This window comes from Sylvia atricapilla, chromosome 1, assembly GCF_009819655.1.
Source record: "Sylvia atricapilla isolate bSylAtr1 chromosome 1, bSylAtr1.pri, whole genome shotgun sequence".
Classification (NCBI taxonomy): domain Eukaryota; kingdom Metazoa; phylum Chordata; class Aves; order Passeriformes; family Sylviidae; genus Sylvia; species Sylvia atricapilla.
The window spans coordinates 131,820,160-131,839,372 of record NC_089140.1 but is presented as its reverse complement, the minus strand read 5'-3'; the positions used below and the strand labels follow the sequence as shown (position 1 = coordinate 131,839,372).

General features: G+C 40.6%; 1 protein-coding gene across 3 annotated transcripts in view; it reads left to right on the top strand.

Moving 5' to 3' along the window:
• RNF19A (ring finger protein 19A, RBR E3 ubiquitin protein ligase) overlaps positions 1-14,424 on the top strand; it is a 57,714-nt gene extending 43,290 nt beyond the window's left edge. For all 3 annotated transcript variants that reach the window (XM_066334175.1, XM_066334191.1, XM_066334183.1), the window contains 7 exons: positions 1,656-1,800; positions 2,347-2,509; positions 7,084-7,198; positions 9,227-9,388; positions 10,059-10,272; positions 11,689-11,832; positions 12,208-14,424. In XM_066334175.1, coding sequence (XP_066190272.1) covers positions 1,656-1,800; positions 2,347-2,509; positions 7,084-7,198; positions 9,227-9,388; positions 10,059-10,272; positions 11,689-11,832; positions 12,208-12,892 — 1,628 coding nt within the window. In that variant the 3' untranslated portion in view covers positions 12,893-14,424. The remainder of the gene's footprint in view (positions 1-1,655; positions 1,801-2,346; positions 2,510-7,083; positions 7,199-9,226; positions 9,389-10,058; positions 10,273-11,688; positions 11,833-12,207) is intronic.
• Positions 14,425-19,213: the final 4,789 nt, after the last annotated feature.

The window sequence follows — 19,213 nt, the reverse complement described above, 5'->3', positions numbered from 1 at the left end:
TTAAAATGTGAAATCAAATGGATTTGCTGCAAGCTGTCCCACGTTTAGCATGTTGACTTTTTAGCTGTGTCACTTAGTATACTTGTTTTCTCCACCGTAGGTGAAATTTCCCAGCTGTTAAAACTAAAACTGGTTACCACTAATTTTAGGTTTTCAAAAAGGCTATTACTCCGATGCTAGCTCTGATGTTTGACATCTTTGTTAGCACTAATTTCTAGCTTTCTAGGAAATGCTCATCTCTTGTTTACCAGAAGCCAAACAATTCCATCTCTTAAAGCTGAGCTTGTTTGTAACTCCCCAAAAAAAGAGGATTAACTATTCAGAGCAGTGTTTAGCACATCAGGATTCCAGTTTGTTGTTGGTAAGAAGTGGGTCTGAATTACCCCAAACTCTGATTTATTTGGCAACTTTTGTCTCTGCCTGAGCAAACAAAGTAGATATTTGAGGTAGAGTCTCACTTGCACCTTGTAGTTAGTGTTGTTTTTCTCCAATCCAGCCCCAGACTGAGAGTCTCTAATTTGTAGTTTGCTCTGGCTTATTTTAACAATGCATCCCATCTTGCCCTAAGAATTGCCATCTTGATCTAGCTTTCAAATAAATTTGAAAATAAGCTAGAAGAATTAGCCCACCAGCTCTTTTCCTTACCCTTTCAACTCCTCTCAGCCTGAAGAGCAGTAGCTCTTCCTTTCCTGTGCTGAAGAACTTCCTCTGTTTGTTTTCTGCCCTGTGCATGTGCTCCCATGTGGGAGTAGCTAATGAATCCTTTCAGCTGCTTACTCCTTGTGCACTGGGGTTGGTAGAGGTACTTTCTTCTGCTGGTTTTGCACCTCTTTAGGTATTCTTTCTATAAGGGTGAGCTCTCCTTTCTCTTTGTCTTACCCAGTAGCACCGAGGCAGTAAATTTGGAGTTCTGCACTAGGAGCTGCAAGGTATTTCTGCTGCTGTGAATAAATAAGCACTTTAAGCTTCTCTTAAAGTGCAGGTGCTAAGCAGGAGTGGAGATCACAACTGTGGTGTGTGTGTATTTCCCTGTTGCTCAATGAGCCCTTGTTTGACAGGGCTGGTCACTTAACTTCATTTTTCCACATTTGACTGGGGAACACGGAGATTCTCCAGAGTTTTCTTCTGCTACGCTATATTTTTTAGGGAGTAAGTAAGTATAAAGTAGGGCTGTGAAAAGGACTCAAGAGGAGGTTGGCAATACCAAAGAAGTATATTAATCTGAATGGGGAGATGGATTTAAGATACATTAACAGAGCGGAGACTTAACATTCAAGTATAAGATTCATAACAGCATGAAATGTAAAAGAGGATTATATTTAAAGGGACCATATTATCAATCCTGTGTTAGCATACATATTTAATGTCAGACTCTAATATATATTTTATTAAGCTTAGAAAAATCTTTGAACAGAGAGTATGCATTAACTATTCAATTACTTGAATGTGGTCTATTACACTTTGTTTTCATTAGTTTTGCTCAATCCGAGGTTTGTAAAAACGAATTTGATACTAAGTCATGGTAAAATGAAGATTTGTAAAGCAACCTTATTTCAGATAATGGTTCAATCAGTTTTCCCAAATGTACGTCTGCATTGTGATTATATTTGCTTGTCTAAGGAACTGATATGATTTTAATATTCATTTTTAAACAGCTGATGACATAAAGCCATGCCCACGCTGTGCTGCTTATATAATAAAAATGAATGATGGAAGCTGCAATCATATGACTTGTGCTGTCTGTGGCTGTGAATTCTGTTGGCTCTGTATGAAAGAGATCTCAGATTTACATTATTTAAGGTACATTTAAGAAAAAAATTTCTATGTGGTTGGTAATTTGTTTTCTAAAGTATTTAGAGGGAGATTCCCAAGTACTGTAAGTCTGGCTTTCTTCCTCTTGAAGTAGAGAATCACAGTTGAAGTATTCATGTCTGAGAATTAAGTTAGTTTTCAATACATGTATTTAAATCAGTACTTTATTATTTTTATTTTAAAATATTTTGTAAATTTTATGCATGCTACATGTTCTTAGTACAAATCAAGTATTTTGAATTAACACACCCTATTTTTACTGATGTCTAAATACAACTCTATTGTCTTTGTATTAGCAATACAGAAGTTCTGATTATACACATTACTGTGAACCAAAGATTGGTGTGTAGCAATATGCTTCTTGTTACATTGCAAAATACACTCTCAAGGCAAAAAAAAAAAAATCTGAAGAAATAACTGGTGAAGTGTTACATCTGTAACTTGAACCTAAGGACAATAATTTTGTAACTAAAGAAATGTTCAGTAGTATATTTGATTTATTTACTTCACAGCTTTCTTATTTCTCTCTATTAGCCCATCAGGTTGCACATTTTGGGGAAAGAAACCATGGAGCCGTAAGAAGAAAATCCTGTGGCAACTAGGGACACTTGTTGGAGCTCCTGTGGGAATTGCCTTAATAGCTGGCATTGCCATTCCTGCTATGATTATTGGAATTCCTGTGTATGTGGGACGTAAGGTAAAAAGTGCTTCATCTCCCAACGTGCTTCAGGTTTTACCTTCTGTTCTATGGCTTGGGTGATACTATGTTAAGTTGGGTATCCAAACTGGCCTCTTAAAAAAAAACCAAAACACAATCACCAAACAATCTCAAAAAAACCCCCCAAAAACCCCCCAAAAAACAAAACACAAAAACAAACAAAAAAACCCACCAAAAACCCAAAACCAAGCCAAACCGATGTCTGCTTTATTTAAGGTTATTTGTGTCAGTTGTGCAGGAATGAAAAGCAATGTTTAAGAATCTGGATTCTCTTAAAACATGCAGAGCAAAACACTGAACAATTTCCAATTTCTACATCCTGCCATGAAAACTCCTGCATGCTTTTCATTCAAAATTGCTCTGGCTTTAATCTCTGATTCCCCTGCTGTCCCTTAGAATTAAACAATCTTTAGAGCACAAGGAAGACAAAAAAGATTTTTTTTTTCTTAAAAGCAGATAGTTACCAGAATTTTAGTATAAAATTATGCCAGGTTTGTGCATACACATATACCTTGTGCATTCATACTCAACAGCTTGTTAATTGCCTTGGGCCAGTCCACTAATGTGGAGCAGTGTTCTGTGCTAGCTAGCCTGTCTTCATTTTACTTCTTCTGGGAAGGAGCTAGAAACAATCATGTTAATCAGAAGGCAGTTGATATCCTCTTAGAAAATATAATAGCTTTTACTATAAAGTAATCAACAAACTCATATGTAATTTAGGATATAGTAATAAGTTATCTAGATCTTTTGGAAATGGGCTTTTTGAAAAGATGGCTTGGAAGTTTTGTTTTTCTGCTTTTATCAGCATGGATTCTCACTGTGACTGGCACAGACTCATAATTCTGCATTTATTGGGGAGGCAAAAGAGTGTGTCCGCTAGACAAAATGTTCAGGGGTGCAGCTTTTCCACTGTATTTATTTAATCCAGTATTTATTTAATCTTTTTCTTTCTAGCAAGTACCCTGCTTTCTGTTCCAGTTGAGTTTTGACCCTTTTATTCTGTTACAGCTTAGCCCCATACAGTCAGTGGAACCTTCTAAGTGAGGAGAGGAAGAAGGCAGCAGTTAATCTGTTTCAAATTACATTTGCATGATTAGCTTTTGTCATATTTTGGAATAGGACCCCATCACAGAGCACTTTTCATGTATTAATGTCTCAAATCATTAGTCTGTGAGGGCAACCTCGTGAGAATTTCTGTTGTACCCCAGTGCTTAATGGTCATTTCTCTGTGACCCCTGTCAAATATTTCCACTTCAAAACATCTGATGATGGAGATCCCACAGGCCCTTCAAGCTTGGTTTCCTTACAAAACCTTACTGGTCTTAACATTGCTATAGGAAGAGAATTTACATTTGATTCCTACTGCCCTATTCTTCAGCTGATGCAGAGAATCCTTGTGTTTTGCAATATGCTGTTACATATTTAATGATACTTTAGGTCTATTCTTAACAAACCTAGCACTTCCAGCATTTCTTATCAAACTGTCAAGAAAACACTGGTTTAGGTTGCTGATTCTCGTTTTCTGCATTTCCTTGTAGTTGTTCATGCCACCTTTTTGTCCAGTTTGAATACAGCAGTGAAGCTGCAGCATTACTACTGCTGAGTTAAATGAAAGGGTGATTCTGTGCCAGTAACTACCAGTTACCTCTTCTTCAACGACGTGCTATTTTCATTTTGTGTACTCGAAAACACAAACCCTTTCCCACGTACTGGTATTCAGGCAATTGGCTTCTTCCTATGGGTAGTCTTGAACATGTTGCCCTTCAGCTGCATCTGGTCATTTTAAACCGTTTTTGAGCTTCTCACGACTGGAGTTAATTCTGGCATTCTTGCAGAATTATGCATTCATGCCAGATTGTATTGATCTGAATTTCAACACACACATTCTTCTCGTTCTATCTTCCACATTAACGAAAATGTTCAATACTCTTGGATCCAAGGCACATCTCTTGGAAGAAGTATGGAGTGAAGACTCTCAGTTTGGGTAGTTAGAAAAAATGGCTATTCACATGTTTTCTGTAGTTTCACATGAAGCTTAGTAGATTTCTCTCATCCTTTTTTTTCAGTCTGGACCATTATAACTGCTTGTGTGTCATACAAGAATGTAAGAATTTAATTAGTCAGTGTGTGACATCTGTTTCTCCCCATCCTCAGGGCTGAGTTATCTTGTTACAGGAGAAAATTAAGTTGGCATGATTTCTACTTGAAAAAAAAAAAGTCAGTGACCTTTTTGTTTCCTACCTTTGCTTTGATGTCTACAAGGTCCCAGTTTTCAGGAAATGAAAGTTCAGTTCAGTGGTCTTTTACATTCTCAGCTTCTTGGTTTGTACCCTTTCTAAGATTAGCATTGCCATTTAACCATTTCCATTTTTCCTGGATTTTTTTCAGACATCTACTAATACTAACTTCCAAAAATTACTATTAGTGATTAATCTTAAATTTGGCCTGCTGAGATATTTTTCAGATCAGTTTATGGAAGTACGCTCCAATCTGCTGTATTTGTACAGATCTTCTTCATCACCAGTTTTCTGTCCCACAGTTAATCTTCAATGACAACTGAAGGGAAAAGAAAATAGGAACAGGTCTCCAGTTTCATCTGCTGGCTCTCTTTCATTTTTCTTAAACAGCAAATTGATCCAATTTGGTCTTCCTCATACTAGCATTGTACTCGTAGAATAACTTCTCCTTGACTTGGATATCCTTTGCTTTTTGTCTCTTCTAGTTTAACTTTTCTGATTTTATACTGTTCTTCTATACCCATTCATAGTAATCTGACCTACTTCCTATTTTCTTAATGCTGCTGCTTTGGTAAAGGAAGCTTTATTGTTCTTTTTCAGTATTCTGTCTGTCCTTTGCATTGGAAGAGTTTGTGCTTGTGCTTTGATAGAGTTTCCTTGAGGAAGTGCTAGTCTTCTGGATATTGAATAAAGAATAATAATAAAGAATAACCAAACAAAAATACTAGGCCAGAAGAGAAATCTCAATAAACACAGAAACCTATTAGATTACAAGACTTACATCTATAAAACCAGAATGCTTATTTCATAGTTGTTTCTACCAGTATAATCTTCTGTCTTGATGTTTTAAATCCATTTCTACTCTGTAACCTCCTCCTTCCATTCCTTTTTTTTTTTATTTGCTTTGTGTTTAAGGAATCCAGTAACCTCCATGGATGTCTGTTTGTTGCATTATTCCTTTTGTTTGGGGAGTTAGAATTGTCCATAACAGTAAAATTCAGCGCCTTAGGCAATCCTGCTAATTGCTCAGAGCCCCATGAAACCTCATCTTTCTGGGTTTATAATTCTTACACACTCACACTGTTAGTGTCCATGTTCAGTTTTGTTGTTTTTAATCCACAGTCATGTTCAATATTCAAGTGCTCTCTCACTCTCTATTTCTCTCTGTATAATGTACCTCAGAGCAAGTAAATGCATTCTCTTTGCACAAAGCACAGTGCCTTCTCTGCCCTTTCCTTGCCTGCCTTGCCTGAACAATGACTTTGTTTATTCCAAAATGAGAACAACCCTACAAAAACTCTTAATTGAAATTATATTTTAGAAAGCACAGCATTCAGTAACATGGTAATTTAGAAAGCATGACATGCAACTCATTTTTTTGTCATTATCTTCTTGTGTACTCATCTTTTGTGCTCTTCCTTAGATGAAGTGAGGATTAATTTGGATTTGTGACAGTCATTAAGATACCTGTTGTTCCTCTGTAATTATATCTTAGCCAAGAATGATGACAGATGTGGTGCATACCTCTGAGAAACCATGTTCCTAGAGAGAGTAAATGAAACACACAGATGTGAAAAATTTCTGTAGAACAGTGATTTTTAAAGGCCTTTCAGGTTCATGTGGGGTGTGTGACAGGTAAGTTTAAGGCAGTCACATTTCAGAGTTATTGCAGACTTGAACCATCAGTAAGAGGTTTGGGTAGCAGATTCCTTAGTAAACAGAATGTTTACTAAGCTGAGACTTAGGTTTGCAAAAACATTTCTTGTCTCAACAGCTCATCATGAGGAGTTGCTGGAGCAATGGAGCTCAATGCTTTCTCCTCTTTCCAGGCTGTGTTTGGTGAAGGCTCTCTCATGGCTCTGTTATGTCAACTTGTTTCTATAGATCTAGTAATCTGTGAAAGTTTTAGCTCCATACTGTTCAGGAAAAAGACAACTGGGAATAAGATGTGTCAATTTGATCATATGTGGCAATTCTTGTATCCTGAAAGTTAGTCTGTTTTTCCCAGCCATGTAAGATGAAGTAATGATTAAACCAAGCTCTTCAATTACCTAGTTCTTCAAACTTGAGGCTGAGAATAAATGCTTAATTCCTAGATGGGAGGACTTCTTAACTTGTAAGAGGTTGCCTAAAATCAGGATATGTATATAATTGATTTCCTTTGAGATAAGAAATAAATCATTGCATAGAATGTGGTCTCTCTGGAAAACAACAGGGCACAGCTTCAAACTATGTCACTTCTTCCACCCTTGCAGCAATGTGTTATTGATGTTGATAATACTCTAAACCCCCCCTTTTTTTTTTTCTTCTTTCAAGATTCACAATCGATACGAAGGCAAAGACATTTCAAAGCACAAGCGAAACTTGGCTATAGCAGGTGGTGTAACCTTATCTGTAATTGTTTCTCCAGTTGTAGCTGCAGTAACTGTAGGTAAGCAAATATTACTATTTTGTGTCTTGGTAGCACCTTCCAACCAGAATTCTATAAACACTCATGAGTTAACACAGCTAAGTACTGTAGTTTCCTTTTATAGGTGAAGTAGCGAGAAGACGAGAAGGAGTCTGAGGTTATACATTTATTGGGGCAGAATCAAGTGCTTGATTTTGATGGAGCGTTTCCTGAAGAATTAAAACTAATTTTTATCTGAAAATTGAAGTTTCCACATTGTCACATATGGCTTTAAAGATTGAAATATTTCAAAGTTTTTTAAGTTACCAAGGAAAAAACTGTTGCCACAGAGTCTATTAATATTTTAATAACTTCATATCAAACTTCTCTCCATGCAGAACAAAAATGGTCTCTTACAGTTAATATTGTACTTAGTTGAGAAACCACGTGTTTTGCTCTGGGAGTCAGTTCAAATTGCATCACACTCTTTATCATGGTGATTGTTGAGGGATAGCATTTAAGGAGAATCTTGCTGTTCCTTGCAAAACAGTTGTCTCATCTTCCCAGATAATTTCAAGATCACTGTAAACCCAGATTTGTTTTTGAAAGGAAGGGACTTGCCTGGCACTTCTTCTTTGTTGCAGCACAGGCATCTTCACAGTTGTAAAGTAAGCTGCTGTGGATAGCTGACTTACACTAAGACCCACCATTTTAGTTTAAAGCTGGATCAGCCCCGTGTACACAGTTTTGTCTGCAGTGTTCCCCCTTGTGCCAGAAGCAATGTTCAGAGAGTAATGAGTAACCTGTGGAAGACGTGTCCACTTTTAGGCAGTGATGGTTCAGATTGGCCAGGAAGCTGTGGCTTTAAACTGCTTGTTATCAGTGGTGGACCACTGTGCAAATGAGGATATGCCAGCCACGGAACTGGTGTCAGTCAGCATTGCCTTGTTCTCATGTGGCTGTGGTGTCAGATCCCTGCTAAACAGGTGGTGGGACACAAAGTCTCATAGTTGTATTTATAGGTCTGCCTTACTTCATTTCTCTCAAGCTGTTTTGTTATCCCTGAATAGAGATGAAATGTGGCTTCTCAGTGAAAGCAGTTGGGTTTTATTTTGTGGAGTTTTGTTCTTGCCCCATTGCCATTAACACATGGCCTCCAGTCTCAGGGCATTGTGTGGTTTCCAAAATAATGACCATAAGAATATTGAATTCCTCCTTGAATATAAGCAATTTCTAGTGAAGGGAACTGTATAATTGGAACCCTTCTTTTAGATTAGACTGAGTAGCCTTACTATTAGGTCTGCTTCTCTCTGGACTTTTTCACAATGTGCCAACTTGACATTTTTCAATCTGCTGGTTTTTGTACCTTCTGTATACTCCCATCAGCAAAGCCAATAGGATGATTTAATTCATATGCCAAAGGACTAACTTCCATCATCCACTCAAAGTGGTGGGATGGATGTGTGTGTGTATCTGTGTATGTTGTAGTCTACAGTTCCCTTAGCTGGTTTCCCTTAATTTCTGCCACCGTACTCTGCAGAATTGTGTACTTTTAAGGAAATCTTATATTGACAAATCCCAGAGTAATAATAATGTTTAGTCCTATTAAATTGATAGCAAAACCATGTCTCTCTTCAGTGGATGTAAATCGAAGCCCCTTATTAAAGTAGTAGAGGTACTAACATTTTTAGTTGAGTAACATTTGAAATAGATCTCTGCTATTTTTGCCTCTCAGGTGGAACAGCAGAGTCCCCAGTGGAGCTTTTGTGGATCTTTAAGTACTTCAGTTTTGTTTGTAAAGGATGTTATGGACACATGGAAAGTATTAATTCATCAGTCATTAAGCTTTGCTTCCTACCAATGCTGACAGAGGACACTGTGCCTGCTGAAAGTACTTTCCAGTCATTTTACATTAGTGATTTACCAATATTTCTTAATTTTGCTCCCTCCTGATCTCTTTCATGTGTAATATTAATCAAATATTAAGTAATTTTGGAAAATGAAATTGCCTTTATGAAAGGCTCTAAAATAAAAGTCACTTTTAATGAAAGACTCTACTTTCCTCTGTAGGTATTGGTGTTCCTATTATGCTGGCTTATGTGTATGGAGTTGTTCCAATTTCCCTCTGCCGAAGTGGAGGCTGTGGTGTGTCAGCTGGCAATGGAAAAGGTGTCAGGATAGAATTTGATGATGAAAATGATATAAATGTTGGTGGAACAAATGCAGCTGTAGGTAAGAAAATTCAGTGTTCCATTTTCTATAAATATGGGCTTTGTGACTTGTATTTTCTGTCTTAGATGCTAGAGTAGTTATTTGCATTTTGGGCCGCTTCTGCTCATTGCTGAAATTGCACCTCTCAGATGATAATGACTTCTCGTCGTCATTTTGTTCTGGGTTGTATTATAACAACTGTTAAAGCTTTTCTTGCCCAAAGCCAAACTCGAGTCTTCTCCATAATATAGCATAGCATTAATGTTGTTCTTTCAGAATCCTGGTTTGTGGAAGTTCGTTAGATTTTTTTATTTTTAATAGGGCCAACTAAAGACTGGTCTAATGCTTCAATTTTTCGATCACATGGAGCTATCCTGTGTGATGGGGTCTCTCTGCATGCCTTTTATCCATGTTTCCTGTCCTATCCATGGTTAATTTTTTGCTCTGTTCAGTATGTTATGTCCGGCATAGCCATTATAGCAGCTCCAAGGAAGGTGTCTTTTTAAATTATTTCTTCTTGTTTGTGATTTTTGGGTTTGTTTTTTTTTTTTTGAGAGAGAGTTCTCTTTTTGTGACCATATGTTTTATAAATCCTTCTCAGCACAATTTCAGACACCGCTTTCATGGCCCCATTCTAGAAACAGCCAAGTGCTGCTCCCATACCTGAGGAGCCTTCTGTGTTTGTGTGCAGATACCACGTCGGTGGCAGAGGCGCGTCACAACCCCAGCATCGGCGAGGGCAGCGTCGGGGGCCTGACGGGCAGCCTGAGCGCCAGCGGCAGCCACATGGACAGGATAGGAGCCATCCGGGACAACCTGAGCGAGACGGCCAGCACCATGGCCCTGGCTGGGGCCAGCATCACGGGCAGCCTCTCGGGGAGTGCCATGGTGAACTGCTTCAACAGGTGAGGGCCTGCTCCCAGCCCTGACCGTCCTGCTCCGTGCGCAGGCACAGTCACCTCCCCGGTTTTCAGATTATTGCTGTTTGATGGTGGTTCCTATTAAAAGGAACTGTCTCTGGGAGATAAACAGTTCATCTCCGACAAACTTACTGATTTTCAAGAGATCCTGCCTGACCTCAAGCCTTTAATTTTGTGGAGGCTGAGTGGGGCCTGAGGTCTTGTTCTTCTGCCTCCCCAGCAGAGCTGCCTGTAGACAGGAGTCAGAGAGGCAGCTCGTCTCTAACGTGGTTTTGTTCTCTGGTGCACCTCACCCAAAAGTCAGAACTGCTGACTCGTTCAGCTTGCAGGCACCAAGCTGTGCCTTCAGAGCACCTGGATGGAGTGTGGACTCCGAATGGACTTAGGCAGGAGGGGAGGCAGATGAGCACCTGGCCTTGCCAAGTGGGCAGCTTCCTTGTCACGTGCTCAGTGCCTTCTGTGAATTTGGACCTTTCTGGTAGTTGGCTCTCCTGCACCCTGAAGAGAAAGGGAGTGTGTAGAAAGGATTGTTAGCATGTGGCATGCTAATATTCATTCCATTCTTAGCGTTGGAATTCCTTCCAATTCAGGATGGAATTTCCTCCTTAAATTAGCTACCAACACTGCTCATTTTGAGTAATTTGGCAGTCCAGGCTATATAGAATAAAGAGAGTGGGATAGTATCAAGAGTTCCCCTCTGCTGGGGCAGGTGTGTCAGGCTGTGACTGCTGAGTGAAGTATACATACTCTCTTCTTTAAAGAGCTGAGAGTTAAAAAAAAAAAACCAAACACTTCAGTTTCACTGTCAGAACACAGAAGATAAACAAGACATTTAGAAAAAAGCTTGTAATTTGATTTTTGGCTAATCTGCTGAGCTCAACTTAAGATTGGTCAGGTTTCTATTATTCCTGTTGCAGTTGATAGCCATACAGTGTAAAGCAGAGTACAGAACACAGTTCTCTGCCTCTTACTTGATCAGTAGAAATTTGCAGCAGGGGTTACAGGGGAAATATGTCTTGAATTTATGTACCCTTCTGAGTGTTTTTACTATTTTTAGAGTATAATGTACTATCTGCAGAAGACTGTAGCTGAACCTGGAAGTTGTCCTTGTAAATCTCAGGAGGGAAAGAATCCAGAAGTTTTGGTTAACACCATTAGGAAATTAATCTGGTTTTGCTTTGAGTGTTTTTGTTTGCTTGGTTTTAATAAAAAAAATAGTAATTTTTGACGGTGGGAATGGAGAACATGTGTCAGTAGGATAAATAAACATATCTGTACTGGAGTGACTCAGGCACTCTATTTATTACTGACTTATTGCCATGTACAAGGTGACACTAATTTTCAGCTAGTGTGCTTTAACTGTTGTGGTGGTACATGCAACTTTCTCTCTTTCTCTCAAAGACTGGAAGTACAAGCAGATGTGCAGAAAGAACGATACAGTCTGAGTGGAGAATCTGGCACAGTTAGCTTGGGAACAGTTAGTGACAATGCCAGTACCAAAGCAATGGCAGGATCCATCCTGAACTCCTACATCCCTTTGGACAGGTAAGAGAAATGTGGTGAAAATAGAATACTTATAAGCCTTGCTTAATTAAAGGATGTTTTAACCATACCTCAGCTGTTCTACATTCAAGATTACACTTTGAAATTGTAGATTTTACAAATGGAATTGTTACGAATGGAATTTCATGCAACTGCTTACTGCATTTTCCCAGGGTTATTTCCAAAGAGTTAACACCATTGCTATAGCTCAGTAAAGCATTTGGTTTTCCTTTGACTTTGTGTTTTTCTTTGGGTTGTTTATTTGGTTAAACATTGCTCCTTACAAGGTACATCCCTCTCACTTTCACTGTGTGTTGGAAAGCAGCGTGTTCCACCTTCCCATGACCACTTACGCTCACGGCTTCTCCCCTGTTCTAGGGAAGGGAACAGCCTGGAAGTGCAGGTGGACATCGAATCCAAGCCAGCCAAGTTCCGGCACCACAGCGGGAGCAGCAGCGTGGAGGACGGCGGCGCTGCCGGGCGCGGCTCCGCCGGCTGCTCCGGGCCGCCCGAAGGCAAAGCCGGCGCCACCAAGTGGCCCAAGGACAGCACGGCGGGGAAGAAGTGCAAAGGTAAGCTGAGAAAGAAGAGTAGCATGAAGATTAATGAGACGAGAGAGGACATGGATGCTCAGCTGTTGGAACAGCAAAGCACAAACTCCAGTGAATTTGACTCTCCCTCTCTGAGCGATAGTATTCCATCCGTAGCAGATTCACACTCCAGCCATTTCTCTGAGTTCAGTTGCTCAGATATGGAAAGCATGAAAACTTCCTGTAGCCATGGTTCCAGCGACTATCACACTCGCTTTGCCACAGTCAGTGTTCTGCCCGAGGTGGAAAACGATCGCTTGGAAAACTCTCCACAGCTGAGTGGAATCCCTGTGCCTGTTCCAACAGCCCCAAGCGCTGATGTTCCACAGCTGAGTTACATTGCTGAGGAAAGCATTCATAATGGATCTTCCACAGATGGAGATTTAGCTGTTGGTGAAACACTGAAAGAAACGAACAACAACCATTCACAACAGGCTGTGGAATTAAGCACTGCTATTCAGACTGAAATTTAAATCTCTAAGTGCTGCAAAAATATATTTGCCACTAAAGAACCCTGTCAAAGCTGGTCGAATCACATGTGACTTCCATAAGTTTCAGGTGACCGGTTTTGATACAACTGCATTTTCTATATACTTGTCTGATAAAAGGCAAAATACTTCCTATGGATCTTCGACCTGTGTGAAGAGACATGAAGGCTTTAACCAAGTGCATTACAGCAGTACAAATACGTCCATGTTTTGTATTTTTGCCACAACTTTGCTTGAAAGCGTATACTTGGTGTATTTAGATAAAAATTGGTAAATTCTTAATATGTTAAATGCTGAAATGAATAATATGTCCTGCACTGTTCACTTGGAAAATATGGGGTTTGGGATAAAGGGTGTTAGCTGAGCATTAGTGACTTAAAACCATTCTTGTGTGAACTCTTAAATTTAAGTGAAGCAAAGACCTGCACAGACCTATACAAACATACTTCAACAGTGAATATTCAGAATGATAATTTTGTTTCATAACTGGACACACTGTATCTAGAATGCATGTAGAATGAACTGCATATCTTCAGATGGATGTAGCCTGTGTCAGAAGTGTTTGTATGTGTGTACACTTTGAGCAGGGTTATGGCTTTTACATAATTCCAAAACATAAGAAAATGGTACCTAATGTATGGTGGAATGGAGACATCACCTGTGTAGAACAGTGGGGTTACCTATTTATTCATGCAACCAATCATGCAGCAGATAAGGCTACTATATAGTGTATAAAAACTGTAAAATAACAATCCAGTGATTTCTAAGCATTGTAGAAAAGCAGATGCAGTCACCTTTCATTAGGGGGAAAATTGGTGCCCCGTCCATTCTTGGTGCCTTTGGAAAAGACTGGGTTTGAAGTGCCTGGTCGTTTGAGGATTTTACTGTAATGTTTTCCAGAATGTCCTCTTTGGCCACCTTGGATCACAAAAGAAAATCCTAGTGAATAAAATGACTGTCAGAGATATAATAATGAGGTATTGGCCTACCAAAGACTCACTCAGGCTTTAGTGGACATGACATCTCTTTGCAAGACATGCCTGTCTTCAGTCCCAGAATCTTAAGTGCAGTGCAATGACTGCCCAGATGCAAAGATGGGTTCCAAATATGCTGGCTTTTTTCTTTTTATTTTGCATATGGAAGATGTACAGCTGAACACAAGCTGAAGTTGGCCAAAGCGCCTGCACTGTTAACATTTTTTTCCTAAGTAATTCACTAAAATGAAAAAAAAAAAAAAAAGAAGTTGTGAATCTCAGAATAACAGTTAACAATGTTCTGTCTTGTGTTTCATGTATTGCCATTATGGTGCTACTGGAAGTTCGATTGGATGAAAGGAATGCCATAAGCTACAGTCCTCTTCCATGACTTACCCTCACCAGTTCCAGTAATAGCTTATAACACTAGTGCCAGTTACGTTATTTGGTAATGCTTGTTACAGTATTTGTATATTTGCAATTTGGTTTTGCTCAATAATATGCGTGTAAACTGCATATCTGAAATAAATGTCTAAATACTGACTTCTAGTGGTCGGTCTGTTGTTTAATGTGCTGATCAGCCTTAGGAAAATGTGGATGTTCCCTGGGAGCCTTTTTTTCTTGTAATGTGCTGACTGCTCTTATCTCTTGCTGCTTTTAAATCTTTTTATTTGATTAGATGTGCTTTGGAAGTTGAATGCTCTGATTCCTGGAAATATAAGATCTAAAGGCAGTTGCATTTTGTACAAGATTTCAGCCTTCTCTAAGATGAAAAGAAATCTGAGCTACCTGTCTGGCAGGCAGGACAGCAAATGGTTTTGTGAGAGGGATGCAGTTCTGGCAGGAGCTCTTTAAACAAAACTGCACCATCTTGGCACAAGGCAGATCGCTGACTAAACTCAAACTCTGTTTCCTCCGTCTAAAGTGATGCCCTTCTCAGTTCACGTGGCCTGCACAGAGCTCTTCCTAAAACACCACAGACTGGCCAGAGTTCTGGGTAACACCTGGTGTTTTGTGCTGAGCTGAACTGCCTGTTCCTTAGGCTGCATTTTCTCACCTGCATTGTGAGAGGCCAGGAAGTGAGGAACTAAAACCGATGGGGATGCATTGCAGGAACCCAAATTGGATCATCTCATCCCTGACCCATATGCAAGTTTTACTTCTGTCAGACTGAAGAGCTATTTCATCAAGTTTAAACCTACCTTTAAATTTCTCAGGACCTCAGTTTTGCTGTGCAGGTAATTGGAAATGTGGTTCACGCATGTAAATAAATTTTATCAAATAACACCATTATTTTCAGTCACTCCGAAATCATCTGATAATTTTGTACATCACTTTAAGAGGTAACATTAAAATGCAGGTAAGTTTTTTCTGGAGATAAGTTTGCCAGAAAACTGTTTTGCTGATAATTTTGTAACATTTTTCAATTCAGAGGTAATATTTCATATGTGAGGGAGTCTTAACAGCACCAATAAGTTTAATGGAGCACTGAATTTTGAGTCTGTAAAAAAAAAAAAGTACACTTCTATTAGTAGTATAGTAATGCAGAAGATGCTTCTTTTATTTACAGATCTACTTTAAGAATTCAGTACTTTATTTTAAACTGAAATAAATTACAGGAAAGATCAAGTTTACATCTGATCTCCCAACATGGTGTTTTTTTTCAGAATTTTTTTCATAATTCCTGGCCAATTTGACTAATTCATGTTGGGTTGTGGATCTTGAGGAAATGTATTTTAATATCTGAGATTATTTGAGATAGTTACAACATTAGATAAAAACCATCATAAAAGCTTTCCTTATGATGTTTGCATGTATTTTTTGTATTGAAGCATCCAGGCTTGTGCATCCATCCTTTCATTCAGTCATCCAATGTCATAAAGTTTTGCATGTATGAGCTAATTACTTTTTACTGTCGCATAAAGATTTTTTTGGCTGACTTACATCTCTTCCAGTCATTCAGATTGATTTTTAAATAGATGCCTATTTAGTAATACCAGCAGTCTCAGGGATAGTAATGCCTTTCAAGGGTAATCAAGCAGAAGGTTGAGAAATACTAGAAGTAATGAAATTAAAACCCATTAATATTCTAGTTCAGGTGAAATTGTGGTGGTCTTGAACAGAAACTTTGGAATGATGTTGAGGTTTATTTAGAATCGCTTTCTGAAATGAAGATCTGAAGAGCACAGTTACCACCTTACACTGCTCCTGCCAGTCCCAAAGGTGACACTCTGGTCTTCCTAGATGGAATACTCTGGTGTTGCTGTGGGAGCAAAATGGTTTCCCCGTGAGAACTGAAGAACCCTCAGGCCTGATGATGGTGAGAAGCACAGTCCCAGACTGGTGACAATGAAAAGTGGCTGTGAGGTACTTGGTAATCAAAGCTGGTCTGGAGAAGGAGGAGTTTGCTCCACAGGCTCATGGGTGACACTGAACTGTGCTGAACACAACCCCCAGTCTTGGCAGAGAGCTCTGGAGATGAATCTGCTGTCACACCTCCCTCGTGTGCCAGGCCAGGTAACTGAGTATCTTTGAGATGTGCCTGTCTCAGCACCTGCCAGCACACAGGGAGCAGCAGGATGTGTTTGAGGGGGCAAAACCAAACCCAGCAAGCTGCCAGGTGCAGCTCTCCTTGCACCAGATCCTAGTGAGCTGGCTTTACAAAGGGACTATTTTTGATTCCATCTCAACAATAAGGGCATTAAAATTCCCAACAGCCTCAATTGGAGGGGTTGTGTTTAGGCACCAGACCCGTGCTGATGGGGTTGTGTGGGCTTGAGCTTCCCTTTATTCACAGGCTGCATTCTCAAGACATTTCTGAGCACAGCATTCTGTGAGGGGCACTTGATCCCCTCATAATCCCTCTTGCTTACAAGGAAAACCACTCTCATGCCACTGACTGTGTTTATGAGGGTGGCATTTAGCAAGGAGCAACTGAGAAGTGGCACTGGGTTGCAAGAAAATGGCACTGCCACAGCTGGAGGCTGTGTCTGCACTGAAATGTGTCCCACCCCTAAGGGAGGGCCCAGGGAAGGAGTGAGGACTCGGGGGTCTGTGATAATTCATCCCCGTCAGCCAGCCAGGGTGCGCCCCTGCTCCAGCTGCCAGCCCTTTGTCCCTTGGGTAGCTGCAGCTCACAGGTGCTCAGCAGTGTCACACTGACTTGGGTCATAAATCTTGATTTACAGCGGAGAAGCAGCTTTGTTCCCTGCTGTTCAATATTATGTTACTTTGTTTATTGTAAGGAACAAGTCTAAGTCTTCTGAAAGGCCTGGCAGCCACAGGAGTAGCCTTTTATTTGTGTAACTGGATTATGTAAAGCAGAGCAGGTTCTGATGAGCGGAAATACATCCCACCTAAGGGCAGGGAGTGTGGTTTGTCAGGTCACGGGGCTCTCACCGCTGCCTGCACCACTACGCAGGGAGAGTGGGAAGAGTAAGAGTGGAGGCCCTGTGGGACATTGACTTTGGCCAGAGAAGCAACCCTGCCATGCTGACACTCAGCCCAGTAGCACCTGTCAGCCTGGAGCTGGCTTCTCAAAAAATGTCAAAAATATTTTGAAAGGACCATAAATAACGACAGTGTGACCCCCTGTTCCTGTGCTGTTCCCTGGCTGCTGACTGCATTTTTAGTGGCTACAGAATCTTGCTGTCACCTCTTGTGTGAAAACCAGGAATGTGTGTCCAGGAGCAGCTGGGTCTCTGCAGGCCTGGCAGTACAGGACACATCTGTGTGTGTCACAGGCTGCATTATTGCCACTGCAGGGTCACACTCGCTCCCCTGCTCCCATCACCTGCAGAACCAATGCTCTGCTCCTGTTCTTGTCCTGCTGTTGGGTTTGGTTGGTTTGTTTTTACAGGGGTGTGGATGTTGATGCTGAGGGGGTGAGTGACAAGCCGAGAGCATAACACCATGCTGGGACTGGGGTCCCCCTGCCACAAGGCCAGGTAAGACATCTGGGGTGCTCTTGCTCCCCACTTTTGCCCACTCTGTTGTTTCTGGGTGCTGTGTCCACAATGAGGATGCCATGCGCTGCAGTGCTGAGGTAGCAGCTACAGTCCTACCTTTGCCTGGCAGAGATGCCAAAGCTGCAGAAGAGATTATGGAGGGCAGAGGGAAACAGAAAAACCAGCATAAATAAAGGCCAAGCACAGAGCTGAAACAAGATTTAAAATATGGGAGTGATGAAAAACAGGAGGGGAAAATTAGACCCGGAGTATCAGGGATGGGGACTGCCCAGGGAGAGATGAGCTCCTGGCCCAGCAGTGAGGAGAGCACTAATTCAGCTCTGGCTTCTCCTGCTGACCATTACACAGGGCACAAAACACTTCTGCAGCATGTCCCATGGTGAGCAAGGAGCTGCTTTTGGACTGCGGCTGCTCCAGTGCCACACCTGGGATGCTGTGGCTGGCTCTGTGCAGAGGCCACTCGGCCTCACCTGGCTAAGGACATTGTCTCTGACCCCAAGTTTGCTGTTGAACTCCAGCTGTTGGGGGCTACAGCGATTTCTCCTGCAGTTTCCCAGACTAAGGCAAGAGGAATGGACTTAGGCAGCCCTTACCTGTTAAATGGTGAAATGCACGCCAAGACATTCCATTCTGCACCCCCTGCCCCCAAAATGCCTTCCAGTGGTCTAATGCTGCCCCTTGTTTGAAGACTGGTGCCCTTGTCTTGAGCTGTTCAGGCCAAACCAGCAGTGCAGTCCCTTACATGTGTTTGATTCCATTTTTTCCCCAGTTCTGTGTCTTTAGAAATTCTGCCTGTTTGTAAGGCCCTCCCACTGTCTAAAAAAGTAGCCAATCTCAATGAAATCTGAATGAGGCAGGACCATCACCAAAATGCAGGTACTGCTGGTGTTTCACATCTTCAACCAACCAAAGTTTAGGGTCTGCCTTAATCTGAGGAGGTCACACACACACACACACACACAAAGTGAAAACCTGTTAATTGCTAAGTAAGTTGTACTGATGATGTTATAGGAATTAAAACCCACACTCTTGGCACTCCAAGCTGAAATTCATAATCCACATGTCAGAATTATAAGCCTGAAGTGTACTGAACTAAAAAAGAAGCCATAATTGTACTTCTCAAGAAAAAAACTTTATTAATTAATATACACCTGAGAATAAAATTCATTAGAACAACATTCTTAATGATATTGCTGCAGTGCCAAGTGAGTCTGATATACATTTATATCACCTGTGCAAAGAAGGCATCGGAGTATCTGAAAAATTTAAAAGCTTCACCTTTGAAGGAACTTTGTCAGAATCAAATATAAAATGTAAGTAATGCCTGAAATTTAAAAAAAAAATCATACTGGTCCAAAAAATTG